Raw genomic sequence first — 19,638 nt, 5'->3', positions numbered from 1 at the left:
ACATTTGCTCACTCCTCAATGGCTCAAGGAAAAGTGAATGTCTTAAGTTCAAATGTAAAACTTCTTTTAAATTTATGAAACTAAAGAAAATCCATTTGCCCTTTACATACAAGCCCCAGATCAGGAGGTTAAAAGCACAGTCACTGCCCCCAGGTTGAAATTCTGTATAACCCACACCACAGGAGGACAGATTAGATTATCATAATGGGACCTTCTCGCCTTAGTGTCTTTGAATTTATGTATTATTCTTGAATTGAATGGTGTTTTTCTGAGTACGGAATGTTGGAATCATGTCTGACACTGCAAAATAATTCTCTAGACCTCTTTCCACATGAAAGTCAGTAGAATTCATCATGTCACTCTAACCTTTGTATTTCATGGTTCTTCTCCCTGCCCTCCAAATACATGTCTCAGGATAGGCAGAAATTCCTTACATTCCAGGATGGAAAAGAAAAGCATCCTAAATACTTTAACTGCTGAAAAGAAGTGGCCAAGGGTTGTGAACTAGGCAGTCCACTGCACTTACTGTTAATAGGTTCAAGAAAGGATAGAAGAGTTTACGATATGCTTCCAAACTATGTTTTTTTATCATCTTGTGTCAGATAAGTTATCTGGCAGTAAAATTTTCTTAATGTCTTGGGACAAGGTTACAGGCTTAACTAAAAGTATAATAATTACAGTTGCTTTATAAACACTGTATCATTGTCAATGAATAAAAATGCAAGCCTTGCGGTTAGCTACAAATATTTGTAAACTTACTTCATTTCCCATTCCAGCCAACACATGCAGGATTTCCAGAATTGTAATCAAGTATCTTTTTAGCTACACAGTACAGAGTACATATGCTGGATACTTTGAAACTTGCCTGTTCATTTTTATTATTAAAATATCAAATGCTGAAAGTCCTGATCCAGCAATGAACTCCATGCAGACAGGCCCTTGCACTCATGTGCAGCCCCAGTGAAGCCAACAGGTTTAGGGGACAGGAGCTCAAGTATCAGACTCACAGTCAAGTCCTCTTGTTATCCATGGAACTGAATAAGAAGCCTCACTGCAAGTTTCCCCATGCCACCCTGCCTGTGGACTTCATCCCTGACCTGGAGGGATAGATCACACCTAGGGAAAAGGAAGGAGCCAAGGCTATGTCTACACTAGCACTTTTGTTGGTCAAGGGTGTGAACTTTCCTCCTCCCACTGACATAAGTTTCACCAACAAAAGTGCCAGTGTGGACAGTGCTATGTCGGCGGGAGAGCTTCTCCTGCCAACACGGCTACTGCCATTCATGGGGGTGGTTTAATTATACCGACGGGAGAGCTCTCTCCTGTCAGCATAGAATGGCTAGACCTTACAGCGGAACAGCTGTGCTACTCTAAGGTCTATAATGTAGACATAATTTATGTCTCTGCCTATTCAATCCCTGACTTTGCTGAGTCTGCCATCCAGGATGCCAATTAGCACTAGTTCTAGCAGTGATTTCATGATTTGGAAGCCTGCTCTCTGTGGATTGAACTTAGTCCATTTTATATAGCCCCAAAATAGACAACAACAACTTTTGGTTACTACTGCACTGGCTGAAGTCAAAACATCTACACAGCAACCAGACACCCCCTGCTAGCCCATGCCAGCTGACCCAGGATGGTGGCACTCAAGCTGCGGGGCTATTCAATTGCTGTGTAGGCTTCTGGGCTCAAGTTGGAGCTCAAGCTCTGGAACTCTCCTGCACCTTGAAGGGTCGTAGAGCCCAGGTTCCAGGAAGCCTACACAGCAGTGAAACAGCCCCACAGCCTGAGCTCTGCAAGGCAGAGTCGGCTGACATGGGCCAGCCCTGGGTTCTTCTTTGCAGTGTAGACTTACATGTAGACTGCATATCACTACCCTAAGCAGCTCAGTCTCCTGAAAACTTGACACAAACACCGATATTTACCTACTCTTCTTATAATGTCATGACAAAGTCCCTTTCCTTTTCTTCAGTCCTTCATTCCATAACATCTTTACTCTATTCACCTGAAACTGAAGAAAAGAAAAAAAAACAATCTCCACATATTTCTGGAGCAAGAACTTTGGTATATGTGAACTAATCATCTCTCTCCAAGGAGGAGGCAGAGACATAGCAAGAGAACTTTGTTCTAGAATAATAGAACCCAGCTTCCCTTTGCTCCAGTATATATGTTTACATAAATAAATAAAAATAAATAAATAATCCAATAGGAGGAAGAGAAGTGGGCAAAATATTCTAAAATGTGAAGAGTGATGAGAGCCTGATCTAGCATAAGGAGAAGAGACAGCTATTTGGTAAGAAGAATCCTAAAGGGAATCTTATAATGGCTCATTTAGATGTGATTAACACAGTAATCCAGAAGGATTTAGTCCCATCTCAGTTTACACTGAGAGATTATTTAGTAGATTGTGAAATTAATGAGAAGTTCCCTTCGTAACTCACATGTTATTTATTATCCACCTGGATAAAGAGTGTGAAGATAAGCAACATACAAGGTATATACACACACAATAAATTCTTGACTTCTGGACTACGGCAATATCTGTTTCCCATCTAATGATCTAATTCAGACATTGTTTTTATTCCTGCTATAGTGCTGACTGATGAGTTTGGGCATCAGACCTCAATCCAAAGTTCAAAACTAAGCGCAAAACCTTGGGTAAGATCTAAGATGCAGTTTCTTCAGTAATCCTTTAGAGCCCATACATGAGCCTGGAAAGCTGGTAACTTCCAAAAGAAGAGCTATTTCCCATGACAAGAATTTTGTCTATGGAGTTATACAGCTTGCAATGGCCAACTATACTGAAGACCTCAATATTCTTTGGAAGATCCCTTTTTAGTTCCATAAAACATGCTGGGAGACATTCCGATACCCATTACACCAGCATGAATCCAGAGCAGCTTTGCTGAAGTCAGCAGAGTTATTCTGCATTTACACTGGTGTGTAAGTGAGATCAGAATGTGATCCCCTAATTGCACCTGAAGACACAACTAGCTTAGAAACCTTGTTAACTTTTCATTTTCTAAGGACTCAACTCTGTGAGGTTTTAAGCCTCCTTAAATCCCAATGATTCAAATTGAGCCCTAATGGATTCTATAATCTTCTCTATCTCCCAAAAAGCAACCTTTCCTAGCATGGTTTAGAAAAATTCTGAGAGCAGCTACCTGCAATATTTCTTGGGTGTTTTATAGTGTATGCATTCAGGAATGATGATGGAAATATCAAAGTCATAACTGGCTAACTAGGCTTTGAATATGTCAGCAGATGCCAATGGAAAAATTATATTTATATTATATATATATATATATATATATAAACTAAGCAGAGAGGATGCATATATCCACTCTACAAGTGTTTTTGACAAAATAAAAGCATTAAGAGAAATGGAACAACTTCCTGCCTCTATTAGAATACCTCAACCAAATGAAGAAAAATGGACCAAGTGGGGTGAATTGATTAAAAATAAATAATAGCTCTAAATTTTGATAATAGTACTATAGTATACTGCCTCAACTCAGCTGCATTCCCCTATCTTTTAGTGCTTACATCAGAAAATCGCTTGTTCTGCCAATTAGTAGTTTAAAAAAATAAGTGTTTCCCAGCGTCTTCTGATGAACACCTCAGGTGCTGCTTGGAAGGCATGTGAGAAGAGAATAAAAACCTGGATTAAACTGCTCAGCTGAAGTCAACGTGGCAATGGGCAGGCACGATGTGTAACCATTTTAAAGTGCCCAAGTCAATCTTGGACCAACAGAATTTGAGTGTGTCCTAGAGACTCTGCAGGAAACTCAGAGTTGCCAACACTCATGATTTTATTGAGAGTCTTGTTATGTTTGGTATTTTTCTTAAAGCTCCAGCTCATAGAATCATATTATAGGAGAAGCTCAGTTTTCATTAAAAACAGAAAGGAAGTTTCCAGCAGAGTAAAGCATGAAAACATTGAATCCTAAAGGCTCAATACTTAGGAAGCAAATAAAAGACCCCAGAATTTTTTTTAATCTCATGATTTTTAAGCATGTGAAGTTGGCAATATTGGAAATGAAAGTGGTGGTGCTCCTCAGGGACCCCTGCTGGCAGCCCCATCCAGGCAGCAATCTGAAACCAGGAGAGGTAAGGGGTTGTGATGCTGGCTGCTTATAGGTGGGAGTAAGGGAATATAGGAACAAAGACAGCTCTGGAATTCACACAGTGATGCCTCAGGTAGGCTAGAGAAAAGTAACATGAGGTGAGAGAATCAGACCAGAGAACTCTCAGGAATGACAAGCTTCCAGTTAGTCCTCAAAACTCGGCTGAGTTAGAAATACTGCAGGAGGAATGGACTTTTCTATAGTATTTCCACTTTGGGTGCTCATCAGAACCAAGGGGGAAAAAGCCAAAGCAGTGAACTGAAAAAAGCAGTGAACTGAACTATCAAAACTTTCTCCAAAAAAAAAATTGGCTTAAGTTCCAAAAGAAGGGTTTGGTTCATATTTTATATGACCTAGCTTGCCCATCCCTAATCTAAATACCTTCGTCTCAGTTCAGCTGTGTAAAGAGCAACAACTCCCATTGACTGAAATTACACTTTCACCTGCTTGTGCCATGGATGAATATAATGTCTTGTCTTTTAGAGCTACATGGGAGGGGAAAGAAAAGCACATTTTGTAATGGAGTTTCTAAGATTAAAGTAAACCAAAGGCTTCCTCGTCTTTCTCCATGATTGGGTTCATTCTTTTATGCTTTTGAACTGAGATATGTAGTGCCAGATTTAGAGCACACACAAATCATCAGACCCAGCAACTTTGGTGTTGCAGTAAAGTATTCAAATGACTATTCTGCAAATTAAATCAGCTCCTATTATGTAGAAGCAACTATCTTCACTGCTTTCATTTCAGATTCATATTGATTTCCCCACCTAAGGGCTCATAAAGTGAAGTTTTTAGTATGTACTTTATTCACCCAGCTGGATGCTGATTGGGTGAAAGGAGCTGGTAAGGGACAGATCCCAGGGAAGTGAATGTTTATTCTTGCCTGAACTCAGCCAAGGAAAGTTTCTATGGTGGAAAAACCGCCTCACACTGTAGAGTGCCATAATGGGAAGAATATAAATAGAAATAAAAATATAGATTCCGACTTGTTTATCATTCTGAATTTAACCCTTGAGTCACCAGAGATGGTGATGCCTCACACACTCTCTCTCTCTCTCTCTCTGATTTATGGGGTTGCTACATATGAGCCCAATCCTATTTCCACTGCAGTCAGCAACAAAAACCCTCACTGGACTTCAATTGGGCAAGATCAGGCTCATACTTAGTGGAGCGCACAGCTAGCTATTTCAGACAAAACAAACCTGATTAATCAGTGCTGTATGGGGGCACCTCTAACACTGCACAGTCTTGAATAACTTAGGCAGGATTTTGTTCTGTGCTATAGCTGTCATAGTGATGGCTAATGAATGCATGAGGAGACATGCATGTGCAGTATGCCCCATCAGACATACAAGAATCTTAAAGAAACATGTGCCCTCACAGTACATACTGTGGACTTTAAGACCGTATTCCCACCTTCTCACCCCCCAATATACCCTCCTGTCTTATATCCATCAGTTTATTTGGGGGGAGGGGAACACTTGGGGAGGCAGTCTTGATCACATTTTTTTTTATCATCATTAAAAATGAAGATATTCTGTCTTGAGAACAGGTCACTTTAATGAACAGCTCAAGCATTTTCAGTGTAATTCTTCTTGTGTATGGCATGTCTCTTTTGCACTGTGCCACTGCAGAAATGAAGTGCCCATCTCCCCGTAAGTGAAGAAAGAATATCAAAGATCAGAGAGGAGAATATTACAGCTCCTTTCGAGACACACATCTCATCTCATCTTATGGGCTCAGATGCCAGCTTTATAAACACAATCCACACCTTGCCAGGTACATCTGCTGCCTCGTGGTTCAATTTCTTATGTGATTGCATAGCACCTAATAGCTGTCATGTAAATAATAAATATAACACCACTTGGGGTGATTAATGTGTTTTTAGTCAAAAGGGCCCTAAGAATGCAAGAAACTAGTGATTTCCGTTCATAATCCATACATTTGTATTCTCTCATTTTCTCTTTAGGAGTAATATGATTAAGGCTGGTCCGAAGGTAGTGGGTTATCTCAATTGATTGTTCACAGTCAGTTACAGATTGATCTACTTGTATGATTAATACTACTACTTAGCACAAAGACAGGCCTTCTTGTTTTCAGGGCTCTTTACAAATACTTACAAACTGAGCATCATAATCCTCCTGTTATATAACCAAGTAAGTATTACTCTGCCTCTGTTTATACATAGGGAAATTAAAGTCAAGGGCCTAATTCTGGAGCCTCATTCACAAGAAGGAAGGGCTCCAGGATTGGGCACCAAGTGATTAAGTCAATGCCTCTTAGACAACTTGTAGCCATCCTGGCTTCCAGTCCAAACCTAACTAGTTTGTTATATTATTAACACCACGTTTTCCCTTAGTACCCTAGCTGGGTGTCACAGGACATACCATGGTGTATCTGCTTAGCATGAGGGCCCGGGCAAGATTTTCAACTAAATGTAACTTTAAAGCAGGTTATATACTTTGCTTTGCTGTATGGCTGTAAAAATATAGCCTCTAGAGGCGGGGGGAGTGGCATGGAGAGACGGATAGAGAGGCTGCTTTCTTTTTCCCCAGACATTAAACAAATCCCTGATCTACATTACAGAATTACTACTGTATAACTAAAATCGCTCCAGGGTGTGAATAATCCACAACCCTGAGCGGCGTAGTTATACCAACCTAAGAGATGATAGATAGTGCTATGTCGGTGGGAGAGCTACCGCCTCTCTCTACCTAAACCAGATCCACAGTACTAATGCTTGCATCAAGACTGATTTGAAATATTACACTGGGGATGGTAAAATGCTTCATTGCTAGTAGTGCCCTGATTCAGCCCATTAATAAAAACACCCACTCCCAACCTTTCCAGATCCATTACAATCTCCCAGTGTTACCTGTGCATATTTCCCACTGCATATCATTCCATTCCACCGTGGGACAGTAAGACATCCCGGATGACGAAGCAGGTAGTTGTCTGCTCTCCCTATGAAGGTGTCTGGGTATCCCGTCACCGAACCATCCAGGTCATGGAAAATAGAAACTTTGTCACCATCATTATCATTGTCTCCAAACCACTGGCCTGATCTGCCAAAAAACACCTTGAGTCCAACCTATAGAGAGCCAAAAGAGGAGTTACTGGTGTAGCCATAACTGATTACTGGGCATAGATGTGACATACATTAATATAGCTCTGTCAGGAACACTTTTGACATAGAAAATCCTATGGGTTTGGAGCACCACACCAAGACTTAAGCTACTAATGCATCCTGGATTTAGAAACAATTTTGATGGTATAAAGTTTATTTACTGGGATTTTTGTCTTCCCTTGTTTCTTAATGAGGAAGGATGTTTTCATGAAAACAGGATCTTTGGTTCTTAGAAATTCATCTGTTCCTGCTGCTTACTCCTTGAAGTAATAAGCAGAAGAATGTGACTTTAAGGGATTAAGCAGCATTGGAAGCATATGAAATGATTAAGGAACAAACATGCTTTACATGGAAATGTCAGAAAAGTAATTTTTTTATAAATGTTCCCACTTAGTCTCATAAAACTGTGTGAAACAGCAGCTTTTTTCAGAATTCCCATTAGTAAATATTCCAACATATGATTTGGACACTGTTCTTTTTGGAAAGCAAACAAAACAAAATAGAAGCTAAAACCTCAGTTGCTCTCCCTATGCATAACCTCAGTTTTTGGGATGGCTAAACATCAAAGCAAAAAGCATAAGCCTATTATAAAAATACAACAAAGTAGGGAACCTGCAGATGTTAAGCAAAAAGGTGTTGACTATTTGGATGTCTGTAGAGAAAGCAAATGAATAGGGCACAAGGCGACGGTGAAGGTAAGTGTTTTAGGTCAGGTAATTTTGCTGACTCCCTGAGTAATAATGTGTGCTACACAAGACAATAGTGGCTTGATCATGCAGACCCAAGGAAGAAATCTTATTTCCATTAGGCCCGTTGACTTTAATGGGACTACTTACATGAGTAAGAAATAATTACTCATGGGAGCAAGGGTTTGCAGGTAAGGCAGCAAATCTACTAAGGTCTTTGAAAGCTCAATTTTATAATGCCCATTGGGTAAGAACTTACCACTATCCTTACTCACATGAGAAGTCCTATTATTTAAATGGGACTACCTCACAAGGGTAACAACTACTTGCATGAGTAAAGGTTGCAGGAATGGGCCCTTAATTTATGTTTTAGTTAGTCTAGGCTTTTTCTATTACTTTAAAATCAAATCAGATCCTATAACCACTTTTCCTTCCTTCTCCTAACCTAATTCCTAGCCTCTTACTGAATCAGTCCTTAAAAAAAAAAAAAAAAAAACCCACACACACCACCAACCAAAACACACTGAATTGTAAGGTTTGTTTTTGAGCAGTTTCTTTTCTTATTTCCCCGCTGGAAACCTCTGCCAAAGGAGCTATTTGGTAAAGAAGAAGGATCCTGATGGATACTTTTTTTTGTAATATCTAAAAGAGGAAATATTAGTAAAATGTAAACGTTATCCTGCAGTTCAAAGCTCTACTATAAATACCTTGCACCAGTGCATTTCTGGGTTTAAATATGGACACTCTAACGGCAAGAGAACAGAGACCTCAAAACAAAGTACAGTGTGTACAGTTTCCATTTAATTAGCACACTAAGTTTTTCCAGACACAACACAGAAAGTTTTGTTTAAACCCTAATCTTTCTCCTGCATTCTCCTGTAAACTGTGAGAATGAGAAATAAAATGGCTATTCTAAAAATTCAAGTTAAAGATTACAGTAAAGTGGACAAAAGAATCACTGCTAAATGGTGTGAATTTATGAGCCAATCCTAATAATTGGAGATATACCAATCTCCTAGAACTGGAAGGGACCTTGAAAGGTCATTGAGTCCAGCCCCCTGCCTTCACTAGCAGGACCAATTTTTGCCCCAGATCTCTAAGTGGCCCTCTCAAGGATTGAACTCACAACCCTGGGTTTAGCAGGCCAATGCTCAAACCACTGAGCTATCCCTCCCCTAGGAAATACCATCTTTTGTACTGTAGACACAGAAAGGAATCAGCTTCCAGGTATAAAGTTTTGGGAACAGGGATAAAAAGCACAAGACTGATTTATCTATATCTGTCATATCATGACTTTTATGGACTTTAGTGGGAACTCTGTCTAAGTGAAGACTATAGAAGTTGGACATCATTTTGAAGATCTTCACGTATATACTATTTAGAGTGATAAATTATATGGACTACATGGTGGGTGATAGGTATAAAGATCTCTTTACTCAGGGGGTTGGAGTATTAGAATAGCAACTATAGGGAGATGGATTAGTAGACTGAGGATTAGTAAACAGATATGTGAAATTTAATCATCAAATGCCTCTCCAATTTAATTACATGGATATCATCTCCACATATATAGTATATACACACATGAACATGCACCTACACACCCTATAGGGAAAAGCCCTATAGGCTTCAATAGAAAATTGTAACTTTTCTATAGATTTTTGTTAAATTAACCAGTGGAATTGAATATGGAATTGCATCTTTTCATCAAAATTCTATGGGATGGTGCAAAACACCCATAGAAAGAATATCCCTGTCTACTACTACTATCAATATTTTTACAGAAATGGGTTGCAAGGGAAATTTGTTAACCAGTGTGGACCTACCCCTGTTTTACAGTCACAACTCCCGAATCATTATTGTGCCTCTCATTTTGAAGCAGAGATTAAGGTCCTGATCCTTCAAGCTGATCAGTGCAGGCAGATCCCGATACCTATGCAGACCCCCCCCTGAATTTAGTGTAGCTTTAGAGGGCAGGGATCCTCCTGCATGGAGCAGCTTGCAGGACTGGGACCCAAATCAGGTAAGAAGGAACCATCTCTCTTGTATTATAGAAAAATATGGCCCACAACATAAGACATCTGTTTCTATGGGGTCTGATCCCAAGCCCATTGACTTCTGTGGAGTTGAGGGCTCAGTTCTGCAACATAAAGATGCTTTTTTACTTCAGTGGGAACAAGACTGGCCCCTTAAGCCCACAGCCCTTTTCTTTTGCTCCCCCTGCCTCCCATCTTCAGGGCAGAAATGGTTTGTGATCAAGTGCAGCACATTTATCTTCCTGGTTTTTGTCTGGGGCTTTTATGGGGGGAGAGGGGGGATCCACACTATCGGAATTGCCATTTTTAAAGTGCATGAAAACTTCAGTTTTGCCTGGCACTCAGGAAACACCATGGTAAGACGGCATAGTCCTAATATAAAGGCAACTGCTTACATTACAAAGTGCTCCCCTCCTATTCACATAGCTACACAAATCCTGCCAGTGTAAACGCCCTTTCAGCAATTGTGTGCTATAATGGGGAGTCATTAGGCTGGATCCAGGCCCCTCCTCCCCCCAAATATGGCTCCTCTGTGCACTTCCAGCAATGCAAAGGGCCATAAAGCTGTCCTGAACAGGGAGCTGGGGATTCCCCTGGCATGGGCAAATCCATAGATGGTAAAGAGCTGCCACAGCCTGCTGTCAATGGGCAGAGCTCCATCTCCAAACTCCAGCTATTCCTGGTAGCTGGAAAAACCACCACAGGAGCCATTAACGGTCAAAGTTAGAACATGCTCAGGGGGCTGAACCAGTCCTGGGCTACCTGAGGATCCTTTGAGCTCAAATGGTGACCTACCACCACCTTTCTCCCCCAGGAGCTGGCACGGCCTGCCATAAAGGGGCACAGCTCAGACAGACCCAAAGACTGGGGCTGACATTTTTATTATTCATTAATTTTTTTACACATTTATGAATAGTACAATGGAAAGCTTTCCTAGGAAACTACGCACGAACTCTGAATGACCTAAAGAGGATATTTCCTCCTACCTGTCTAGATTCTAGCTATGGGACATGGAGGGTATGTCTACATTGCAGCTGGGAGCAAACCTCCCAGCTCGGTAGTCACTCGCACTAGTGGGACTCAAGCTAGTGTGCTGAAGACAGCAGCATGGATGTTCCAACTCGGGCTGGAGCTCAGCCTCCCAAGCTTGAGTGCCCAGGTTGAAACATTAACATGGATATTTTTAGTGTACTAGTTCAAGTCTGTCTACTTGGGCAGGGAGGCTTGGTCCCAGCTGCAGTATAGGTATATCCACACAGACCCATGGCACTACATGGCCATCTGAATCTTGTGTAGGCAGAGGACCAATGGCTGCTTTGAAGATAGCCTTTTAATAGCACTTTATAAGCATTGTTATTCGTTTTATTTCCTGTAAATGCACAGATTTTCCTTCCCTCATATGCAAGCTTTGTGTTTGTCAACAGAAATGTGAATAATACTTTTGTAGAGCGCACTGTTTTGCTTTTCTGTTTCACTTAACAATTTGTTTTTATATTGTAATTAAGCAAGACCTGACTAGTTTTATTATTTAGTTATCTAATCAATGAGCTGATTAGCTTGAACAATTAATATGATTATGCCCCCAGCATGACTAATAGCTTTAGTATCATTATGCAACTTGCAATAAGGTTTGTTTGGGTTTTTTTTGTTTTTTTAAGAAGTGACAGTAAAAATAAGCCATCCTTTAGGGAACTTCTTTCAAAATTAATAAACAGAAGCCTATCGATGGAAATTAAACAGCTTAGGGGCTCTATGTTAATTATATGTTATCCAATAAAGCCATTTGCCACAGAGCAATATGCAAGAGGACCTTGCAGTTTTACTTCAGAATCAGCAGCTCTGGATTCAATCTGGATAAAGCAGAATCAAAGTGAAAGGTGTTTTTAGTAACTGCTGTGGCAGAGGTGGTTAACTGCCTTTTTTTTTTTAAATGGTTGGCAAAATATAAGGTAAAGAGACATTTGTTGGGAATGGACAAACAGGAAGTAATTACTTGGATAATGTAACTAACGTTTTATAATAAACTCAGCATGTGTTATTTAAGCATGTTTGTCTTTAATTCAGATTGCAGAAGCATTGAATAACTCCTCTGAAAGGTTCTGCTTTGCAGACCTCAGATCTTAAAGGTGTTGCTGTAATAAACTGTCTCCCAGACCTGAAAAGGTGCAGTGACATTAAACAGGCTCAGACCTCAAAAAGTGCTACAACTTTACACATCTGCATTTTCAAATTTTTCTACAGGTAACGATCCACTAATAGGCCTAAAAACATATGCATTTGGAGTTAAAAACCCCATCTGACAGCCCTTACTCAGGTTACACTCCCACTAGCCTCAGATCCACTGCAAGATCAGACCTGTGCATTTTATGTTTCCCTCTAAGCATACTCCTCATTCCATGCTGAATGTTGCATCTTCATTGTGGCTAGTTCCCCTGAGGGAAGCAAAGAATGTACAACTAAATTATCCCTTACCCTTGTTCGGACTTCAGGTGTGACATACATGGGTAATACAGAGGTCTGATTTATTTAAATGCACTAGGATGAAGTGCACTTTATTTTCACAACAGTACCACAGGAGTGACTGTGCTAACACAACCTTTATATAAAATATGCTCCTGTTGTGTGGATAAGGTGTGATGGAGGAAAGGCAGAAAAGCTGCCTGCTCAGCCAAAGAAAATGAGGTCTGTCAATATTAGAGCTGTGGAAAACTTCCCTACAAACAAACCCAAACCTTGAGCTAAGGTTATAGAGGTTCATGAACCACACAGAGGGCCTGGGCCTTGTTTTGGGCAGGCCAGGGATAGGTTACAATCCCCAGAAGGAAGCCACCTGGAGGTCAGTAATTTTTCATGGTTTCAGGCCAACCCAGGCAACTTGTAGTGATTTTGTGAGAGTTTGGTTTTGAGTTTTACTGGCTCAAATGAACCAAGAAACTCAAAAGCCAAACTCAAAGAGATGTGAATGCCGCATGAATCCACGAGAAAGGCTAGAACACCTAAAGCATTTTACAACTCCTGTCAGCATGCAAATATGGGAGCTGATTCGGCAGTCCTTCCTCTTGCTCAATCCCCACTGTGATCCACAGAACTTTCAGGGAAGACCCCAGGATCAGGCCCAAGGTTCTCTCTAGGTATCTAAGGGTATGGCTACACTACCCACTGGATCGGCAGGCAGCCATCAATCCAGCAGGGGTCAATTTATCATGTCTAGTCTAGACACGATAAATCGATCCCCGAGCGCTCTCCCGTTGATTCCTGTACTCCACCGCCGTGAGAGGCGCAGGTGGAGGTGACGGGGGAGCAGCAGCAGTGAGTAGGTCTAAGTACGTCGACTTCAGCTATGTTATTCACGTAGCTGAAGTTGTGTAACTTAAATCAATTCCCCCCCTCGCAATGTAGACCAGGCCTTAGAATTGTACTACAACTTTCTGGCACTCATGCTTGTTGAAGTTTGATTTGTGTAGCTCCCAATCACTGGGCCAGATCCTCAACTAGAATAAATCAACATAGCTCCGTTGAGGTAGATAGCGCTATGGATGACTTACATTAACTGAGATCTGGGCCTCTATGTTAAGACCTTATGCTATTGCAGATTTTGCATCTCTACTCACCCAGAAGTAAGATGTCTCTTGAGTAAACCTCTCAGCACGGTTAAACACTTTTGAAAGTCAAACAAGCTCAACCAAAACCCATACTCCTATTTTTCTCACTTACACTTCTCTCCATCCTGATCTGGGACACGTTGTTCTGAGGGCTTATCTGCCAGGAATTCTTCATGAAGAAACCAATGGCGCTTGAGTATCGGTCCACAGTGGGAGTAAACTTTCTGAAAGTGCATTTCACCAGCCGAACAGGCCCATCATAAATCTGGAATCCACGGATAGGGAACGTCCTAGGGAAGTTTCAAAATGAACAGAATTCCAGTTTAGACATGTGGGCAGGATCAGTGCTTTCCTTCAAAAAGCACAGAGACACTACATTTGTCTCTAGCAGTTACACCCTCTTCCCATTCCCTAAATCAGGATCGTGCTGCTCTAGCCCATGAGGTGCTGAACAACCTCATCACCTTGTAAGAGGCACCCAGCTCTCCCCAGCTAAGGCTCAGAAGAGGAGCAGTGGTTAAGTGAGTGATCTCAGAAATAAAATCCCAGTCCAGAGCAGGATCTTGCCTCACCACACTTTATGGCCCCTTATGGCCAGTCAGCTGGGGCAAAACACCTTAAATAAACAGCTTCCTGGGGAGTCCGCGGAGGTCAGAGAAATCCCAGGGACTGTAGGGCCAGTGTAGTGGCTCCTCTGATACTTCTCCAGCCCAGCCCAGCCATAGGCATAGCTGGGGGGCTGTAACATCAGTCTAATCCCCTGCTTCTGTAATGGCCTCTTGAGAGCAGCCACCCGCTGGTTCAACTTAGAACAACTTGGATTTTCCTCTCCCCACAAGCTGCTCCAGGCATCACACGGTCATCCCCAAGGATATGGCCCATAACATTTTATAGTTGTAAGATTACATCTTCAGGGCTGGCCTGTGGAATATGGCCATGTTGCACAGGATATCAAAAATCTAGGAGATGCCATTGCAGTCTCAGGTGAGTATTGATCCCCCTTTCTTGTTTACAATACTGAATTCTGTGTTACGCAGGTGCTGTGTGACTAATGAATGGCCTACGGTACCTTCATAAAAGATAATGAAAGGGGCCAGTGGAGACATGTTTACAATTAATTTGTTCAGAAATTTAGGTAAAGCTGGATTGCTCAAGCATCAGAAGCAGAAAGCCTGCGTGTACCCTCTTATCGATTACAGACTCCACAGTTGCATTCAGTGTTGTATTATATACAGCGAGATGCAAGAGTGAGATTTTCTCTCTTTGAATTTGACTGTAAGTGTCTATCCCAGGCTCTAGGTGCTTTAACCAACTAAATTAAAATACAAAAAAAACCAGCACCCCAGCATATAGTGCAATGGGAAAACCAGAGGTACATGTGGGAAAACCCAGTCCTTGATCCCGAGCTCACTGAAACCAAAGGGCTTTGGGTCAGGCCTTTACAATGCCACTGCCTGTGCTATAGCTATTCAGCAGATGGGACTGATTTTAAATGCACTTTAGATTTAGAATTTTATTCTGTTGAAAGATGAGACAGTGTGTCAAGTAGCAATATTCCTTCTTTCCAGGTTTGCAGTTCCTACCAATAAACACAGGTTATTAAAAGGTGAACACTGAAATGCAATGGAGCATTCCAAATGGTTGCCTGATAATAACAGTGGCTCTAATTGTTCTGTAGAGATTCAATTTCATAGCCAGGAATCTCCTGTGGTTATACAGGTCTAAGGGCTACTTGCATGCCGGGCATGTTATAACCAACCAGCAAATAGTCTATTGTTACTCATTGCTTTTTTAAAAACAACATTCCTTAATAGATGTTTGTCATGAATGACAATTGTTTTGGAGTTTCTATTTGCTCAAGGCGTGGGCAATTATAGAAATATGGGGGTGTGAATTGACTGTTAAAGAGGCGAGCTGTATTCCTGTAAAGGGAGCTAACATACAGCCCTAGAAAGAGAAGTGAGATCCTGAGTGACTTTTCTTTTGCTTTCTTTGTCAAACTGGTCATATGTTGTTCGGAGAGGAAGAAAATAAATGTACACTCACTGGAAAAATAAAATCAAAAGAAAAATAGCATCCAGTCGCTTGTTTGGTGACTTCAGTGGGAGATGTGCCTGTGTCAGGAATGACGAATCAGGTGCTTACTCAGTAAAGGGTATGTCTATACTGCAACTAAACACCTGTGTCTGGCCCATGTCAGCTGACTCTGGCTCAGGCTGCAGAGTGATAAAACTGCACTATAGACGGTTGTGCTTGGAGCTATGGGACTCTTCCCCCACTCCCTCACGGGGTCCCAGAGCCCAAACATCTACACCAGACTTTTACAGCCCCATAGCCTAAGCCCCATGAACCCAAGTCAGCTGACATAGGCCAGCCACGCGTGTTTAATTACAATTTAGACATACCCTAAGGGAGATCAAATGTGTGCCAAAGTGGAGTTGGATGCTAAGGTGTACAGGCAGTCTTGTCTCCCCACCCCTTCAGTTCAAATGGAAAATTATCCAGCTTTCCCTATGATGCCACACTGGCATGTCTGGGTACAGAACAATATTTACAACTGAGTTATAGTGTAACCAAGAGAGCCGTCAGCCCAGACATTGGCTGCAATTGTAGCACTGAAAAAAGTTCTTGGTTTCTTTCAAACTTTCTAATCCACTCTCCAATGACTAATAAATTAGGCAGAAAAATTACATCAAAGACATCCAGTTGTTAAAGCTCTCACTGCATTTGTCTGGAGAATGGGTTTTATTTGGATATTCATTGGTTATGGCCTGTATAATAAATTTAAACATCCATTTACATTACCCTTTAGTAGTCACATTCATTTCAAAGGCTTTTCTTCTATCACATTTTTCTTATGCTAATATCAAGGATAAATGCCAGATGAATAACCTACTTGTTTCTGGGTAGTGTTCTATATTCTCCATTTGCCCCTCTTCCCCAGTAGCTGTTTTGTCCTCCCTGGGAGCCAATGTTGTTGCTTTCTCCAACAAAGATGGAATGTGCAACTTCCAGGCTGGAACCCTCATCTGTTGGGAAAGTTCCATCACTAGAATCAGACAAAGAAAAATGGAAGGTAACTATGTGGCACAGTTCAAAAGAATAATTAATGAATAATTTAAAGGAGCTTTTAATTGCACTTCTGAAACGGTCATTTTTAATCTGAAGAGATGAATCTGCAGGAATTAAAAAACAAACAGTCTTTAGAAACCAGCCAATTAGTATTAAGCACCAGTAATAATGCTAATTTAGTAGTTCAGGCAACTACACTTAGGTCTGATTTTTATATAGCATCCTCCATCCTAAAGCATTTTACAAAGCATGAGCCAAACTCCAGTTCAGAACTGGGAAGTTACAAATTCTTTGAAAAGTGTGAAAAAACAAAAAACACAGCTAGGGTCTGATCCAAAGCTCACTGAAGTCAATGGAAAGATTCCCATTGTCTGCGACTGGCCTTTGGATCAGGCTCTTAAATCACATTTTATCTCAGAGAGGTTTCTGGTTTACAACAGAACAAACCTTTCCATTACCTGCAGGTAGTAGGAATGTGGTCAGAAGAACCATTCTACAGCCACACAGAGGGCCTTTTCCTGCCACTTCTGCATGGAAATATACCAAAGGTATGGACATTTTTGGTCTTGCCTTGACGAGACTGAGTACGAATCTCCTTAGCATGCACCAGAATGTTTAGTCTAAGGGTTTAGAATCTACAGCCCAAAAGTCATAATGTCTGATTATTGACATATTCCCCAGACACGATAAGGCAAAGAAATTAAAATGCCATATTGCCATTTTCATTAATAACTATTACGGGAGAGACCTGCTGTGGTTTGGGAAGGACATGTGAGATTCTTGCATCTTAATCTGAGCACCAGGGAAGCACCTTCCATTCTTTAATGTTTTAAATTGTGGAGAACCCTGAAAAACACAGCATACCGAGAGAAATGAAATTACCTAGCTAGGGTGAGTCCAATTCCATTGTCTGAAAACCTAAAAAGAAGAAACACAAATGTGTAACATCAGACATGCCTAGTAACTTAATTTGTCCTACAGACCCACTTATGTCAGTAATGAGCAGAAGGATATAAACTGTAATTACAGTCACCTACCCACAGTTGCGGAAAATAATGTCACCGCCCCTGGCCCAGGCCCCATGGTCGTTATTTTTAAAAGCGATGAGGCCATCAATTAAGGCAGGAACTCGTGGTTTTACAGGGTCAGCATCCTGATGTGGGCGGAACCTGAAGCAAGGAATCTAGTTATTATACCAGAGCAATGGGAAATAACCTTAAACACAGGAGGTCCTGTCAGTCACAGTCACTGATGGGTTTCAGGGAAGTAATTTTGTTTCTATTTTCAGCTGAATTTATGTATCCTGGATCACATTCAAAACAATAGCTTCATTTTGGTACTGCATCTTATTGCAAGGCTAACACAGAATAAACATTAAGAGTGAAATTCTGGCCCCAGTGAAGTCAATGGAAAAGCACCCATTGATTTCAATGGAGCCAGGATTTCTCTCTCAGGGTGGATTTTCAGAAGGATCTACATGATTTAGGAGCACACAGTAACATTTGCAAAAGCACCTGTCACTTGGCTGCTTTTAGAAATCCTACCCACAAGCCCCATTGAGTTTCAATGGGACTTGTGTTCCTAAATCACATTGGCATTTTGAAACTCCCACCCTGCAAGAAGATGCCAACTGATGATAATTAAGTGACATGCATGAGCTATTATTCCAGTCTTAAAGTGGGACTCCCATGTCTGAAAGCTTTACTCAGCATGAATTTATAGATTTTCCAATCACTTCTAGAATATTTCTTGCCACACTTGCTGATTACTGAACACTGCTGAATTTGGGAAGGAAAAAAAATCCCCTTATTCTTCCCCAGTCCATCTTCACATTGCAGAAGGATGAAACTGAAACTCATGGGGCTGTATTGTCCCCTCTGCTCCCAGAAGCAAGGGGGCCGAGGGAGGAGGGAAGCCACAAAAAGGAGAAGTGTCACTTCCGCTGCATTATTGTCCCTATCCTTCAACTCCATGGGAAACTCTCAGTGCTCTGTGAAGCTCACAATGTACGAGTGAGGTGGGGCTAGCCAGGACACAGCAGAAGAGAATGGCTGATCTCTGCAGCATTGCTCCACGTAAGCCCACAGGATTCTAGTGGGTTAGCCAATAGCATTAAGTACTCACTTTCCCTCTCTGTGACATGAATCCCTGGAAGCTTCCCTCTCCCCCGCCCCCCCATAAATGTATAGACAAAAAGAGACACCCGTGTGTGAAGATTATTGCAAGCAGATTATGTAACAGATGGCTGAGATTGTACCCAAAATCATAGGCACTAATTATGTTGTGAAATTGATTTTCTCATCTAGATTTCAGCTAAGTCATTGATAACAATAGTTAACCAAATTATGAAAACTCCATTATTTTCAAGGACTCTTCTGCCAACATCTCAGAGCTCAAAGTGCACATTTGTCATTTTTTAAGCAATACTAAAATTAATTCAGCACACAGTTCTGAAATATTTGCCTCTTTATATCCCAGGTTGTGGGTCTATATTCTCAGGCTATTCCATCCATAACAAGGTCCAGCAACCCGCCGAGTATACTGCGGGCTCCTGAAAACACCAGAAGCAATAAAATGAACCCAAACATTTTTATCCATACAGCATTTACTCACCTGGCATTATCTACAGTAAGATACTCTCGAGGATTTTCAGCACTGGCTTTTGTTGTCTTTACTCCTTTTCCAATAAACAAGCCAGCCTGAAAAATATATAGGAATTCAATTATTTTAACAAGGAGACCACACAGCACAAGCTAAAGAAGATCAAAAGGTATTATAAATGGAACACAAACATGTTTAAGGCACTGTAAGCCCTCTGCATGCCAGTGCTTTCCATCCCAAGGATTGGCCTCTGTGCCATTTGGATGTTATCACATTATTACAGTGGCCTTAGTGGAATACATCAAAGTCAGGGCAGAATGCTACAGTGCTATGCCCTTTACATAGTCATTTAAGTGGGCTTCTGAGCCAGAACAAAGAATTTAAACC

The 19,638-nt window shown here is 41.2% G+C and overlaps 2 protein-coding genes across 2 annotated transcripts in view; both read right to left on the bottom strand.

Moving 5' to 3' along the window:
* LOC123344547 (cell surface hyaluronidase-like) overlaps nucleotides 1–19,638 on the bottom strand; it is a 77,063-nt gene that overhangs the window by 32,489 nt on the left and 24,936 nt on the right. Inside the window, exons 13-18 of the mRNA XM_044980892.1 lie at nucleotides 19,264–19,349; nucleotides 17,688–17,819; nucleotides 17,533–17,568; nucleotides 16,475–16,627; nucleotides 13,691–13,868; nucleotides 7,003–7,218 (exon numbers count right to left, since the gene is read on the bottom strand). Of these exons, the coding sequence (XP_044836827.1) occupies nucleotides 7,003–7,218; nucleotides 13,691–13,868; nucleotides 16,475–16,627; nucleotides 17,533–17,568; nucleotides 17,688–17,819; nucleotides 19,264–19,349 (801 nt within the window). The remainder of the gene's footprint in view (nucleotides 1–7,002; nucleotides 7,219–13,690; nucleotides 13,869–16,474; nucleotides 16,628–17,532; nucleotides 17,569–17,687; nucleotides 17,820–19,263; nucleotides 19,350–19,638) is intronic.
* The window catches only part of LOC123344548 (cell migration inducing hyaluronidase 1), a 144,030-nt gene that overhangs the window by 111,229 nt on the left and 13,163 nt on the right, over nucleotides 1–19,638 (bottom strand). The window lies entirely within an intron of this gene.

The sequence above is a fragment of the Mauremys mutica genome, chromosome 11 (assembly GCF_020497125.1).
Source record: "Mauremys mutica isolate MM-2020 ecotype Southern chromosome 11, ASM2049712v1, whole genome shotgun sequence".
Taxonomy (NCBI): Eukaryota; Metazoa; Chordata; order Testudines; family Geoemydidae; genus Mauremys; species Mauremys mutica.
Note: the sequence above shows the minus strand (reverse complement) of the source record. Positions and strands in the feature narration are given on the sequence as shown.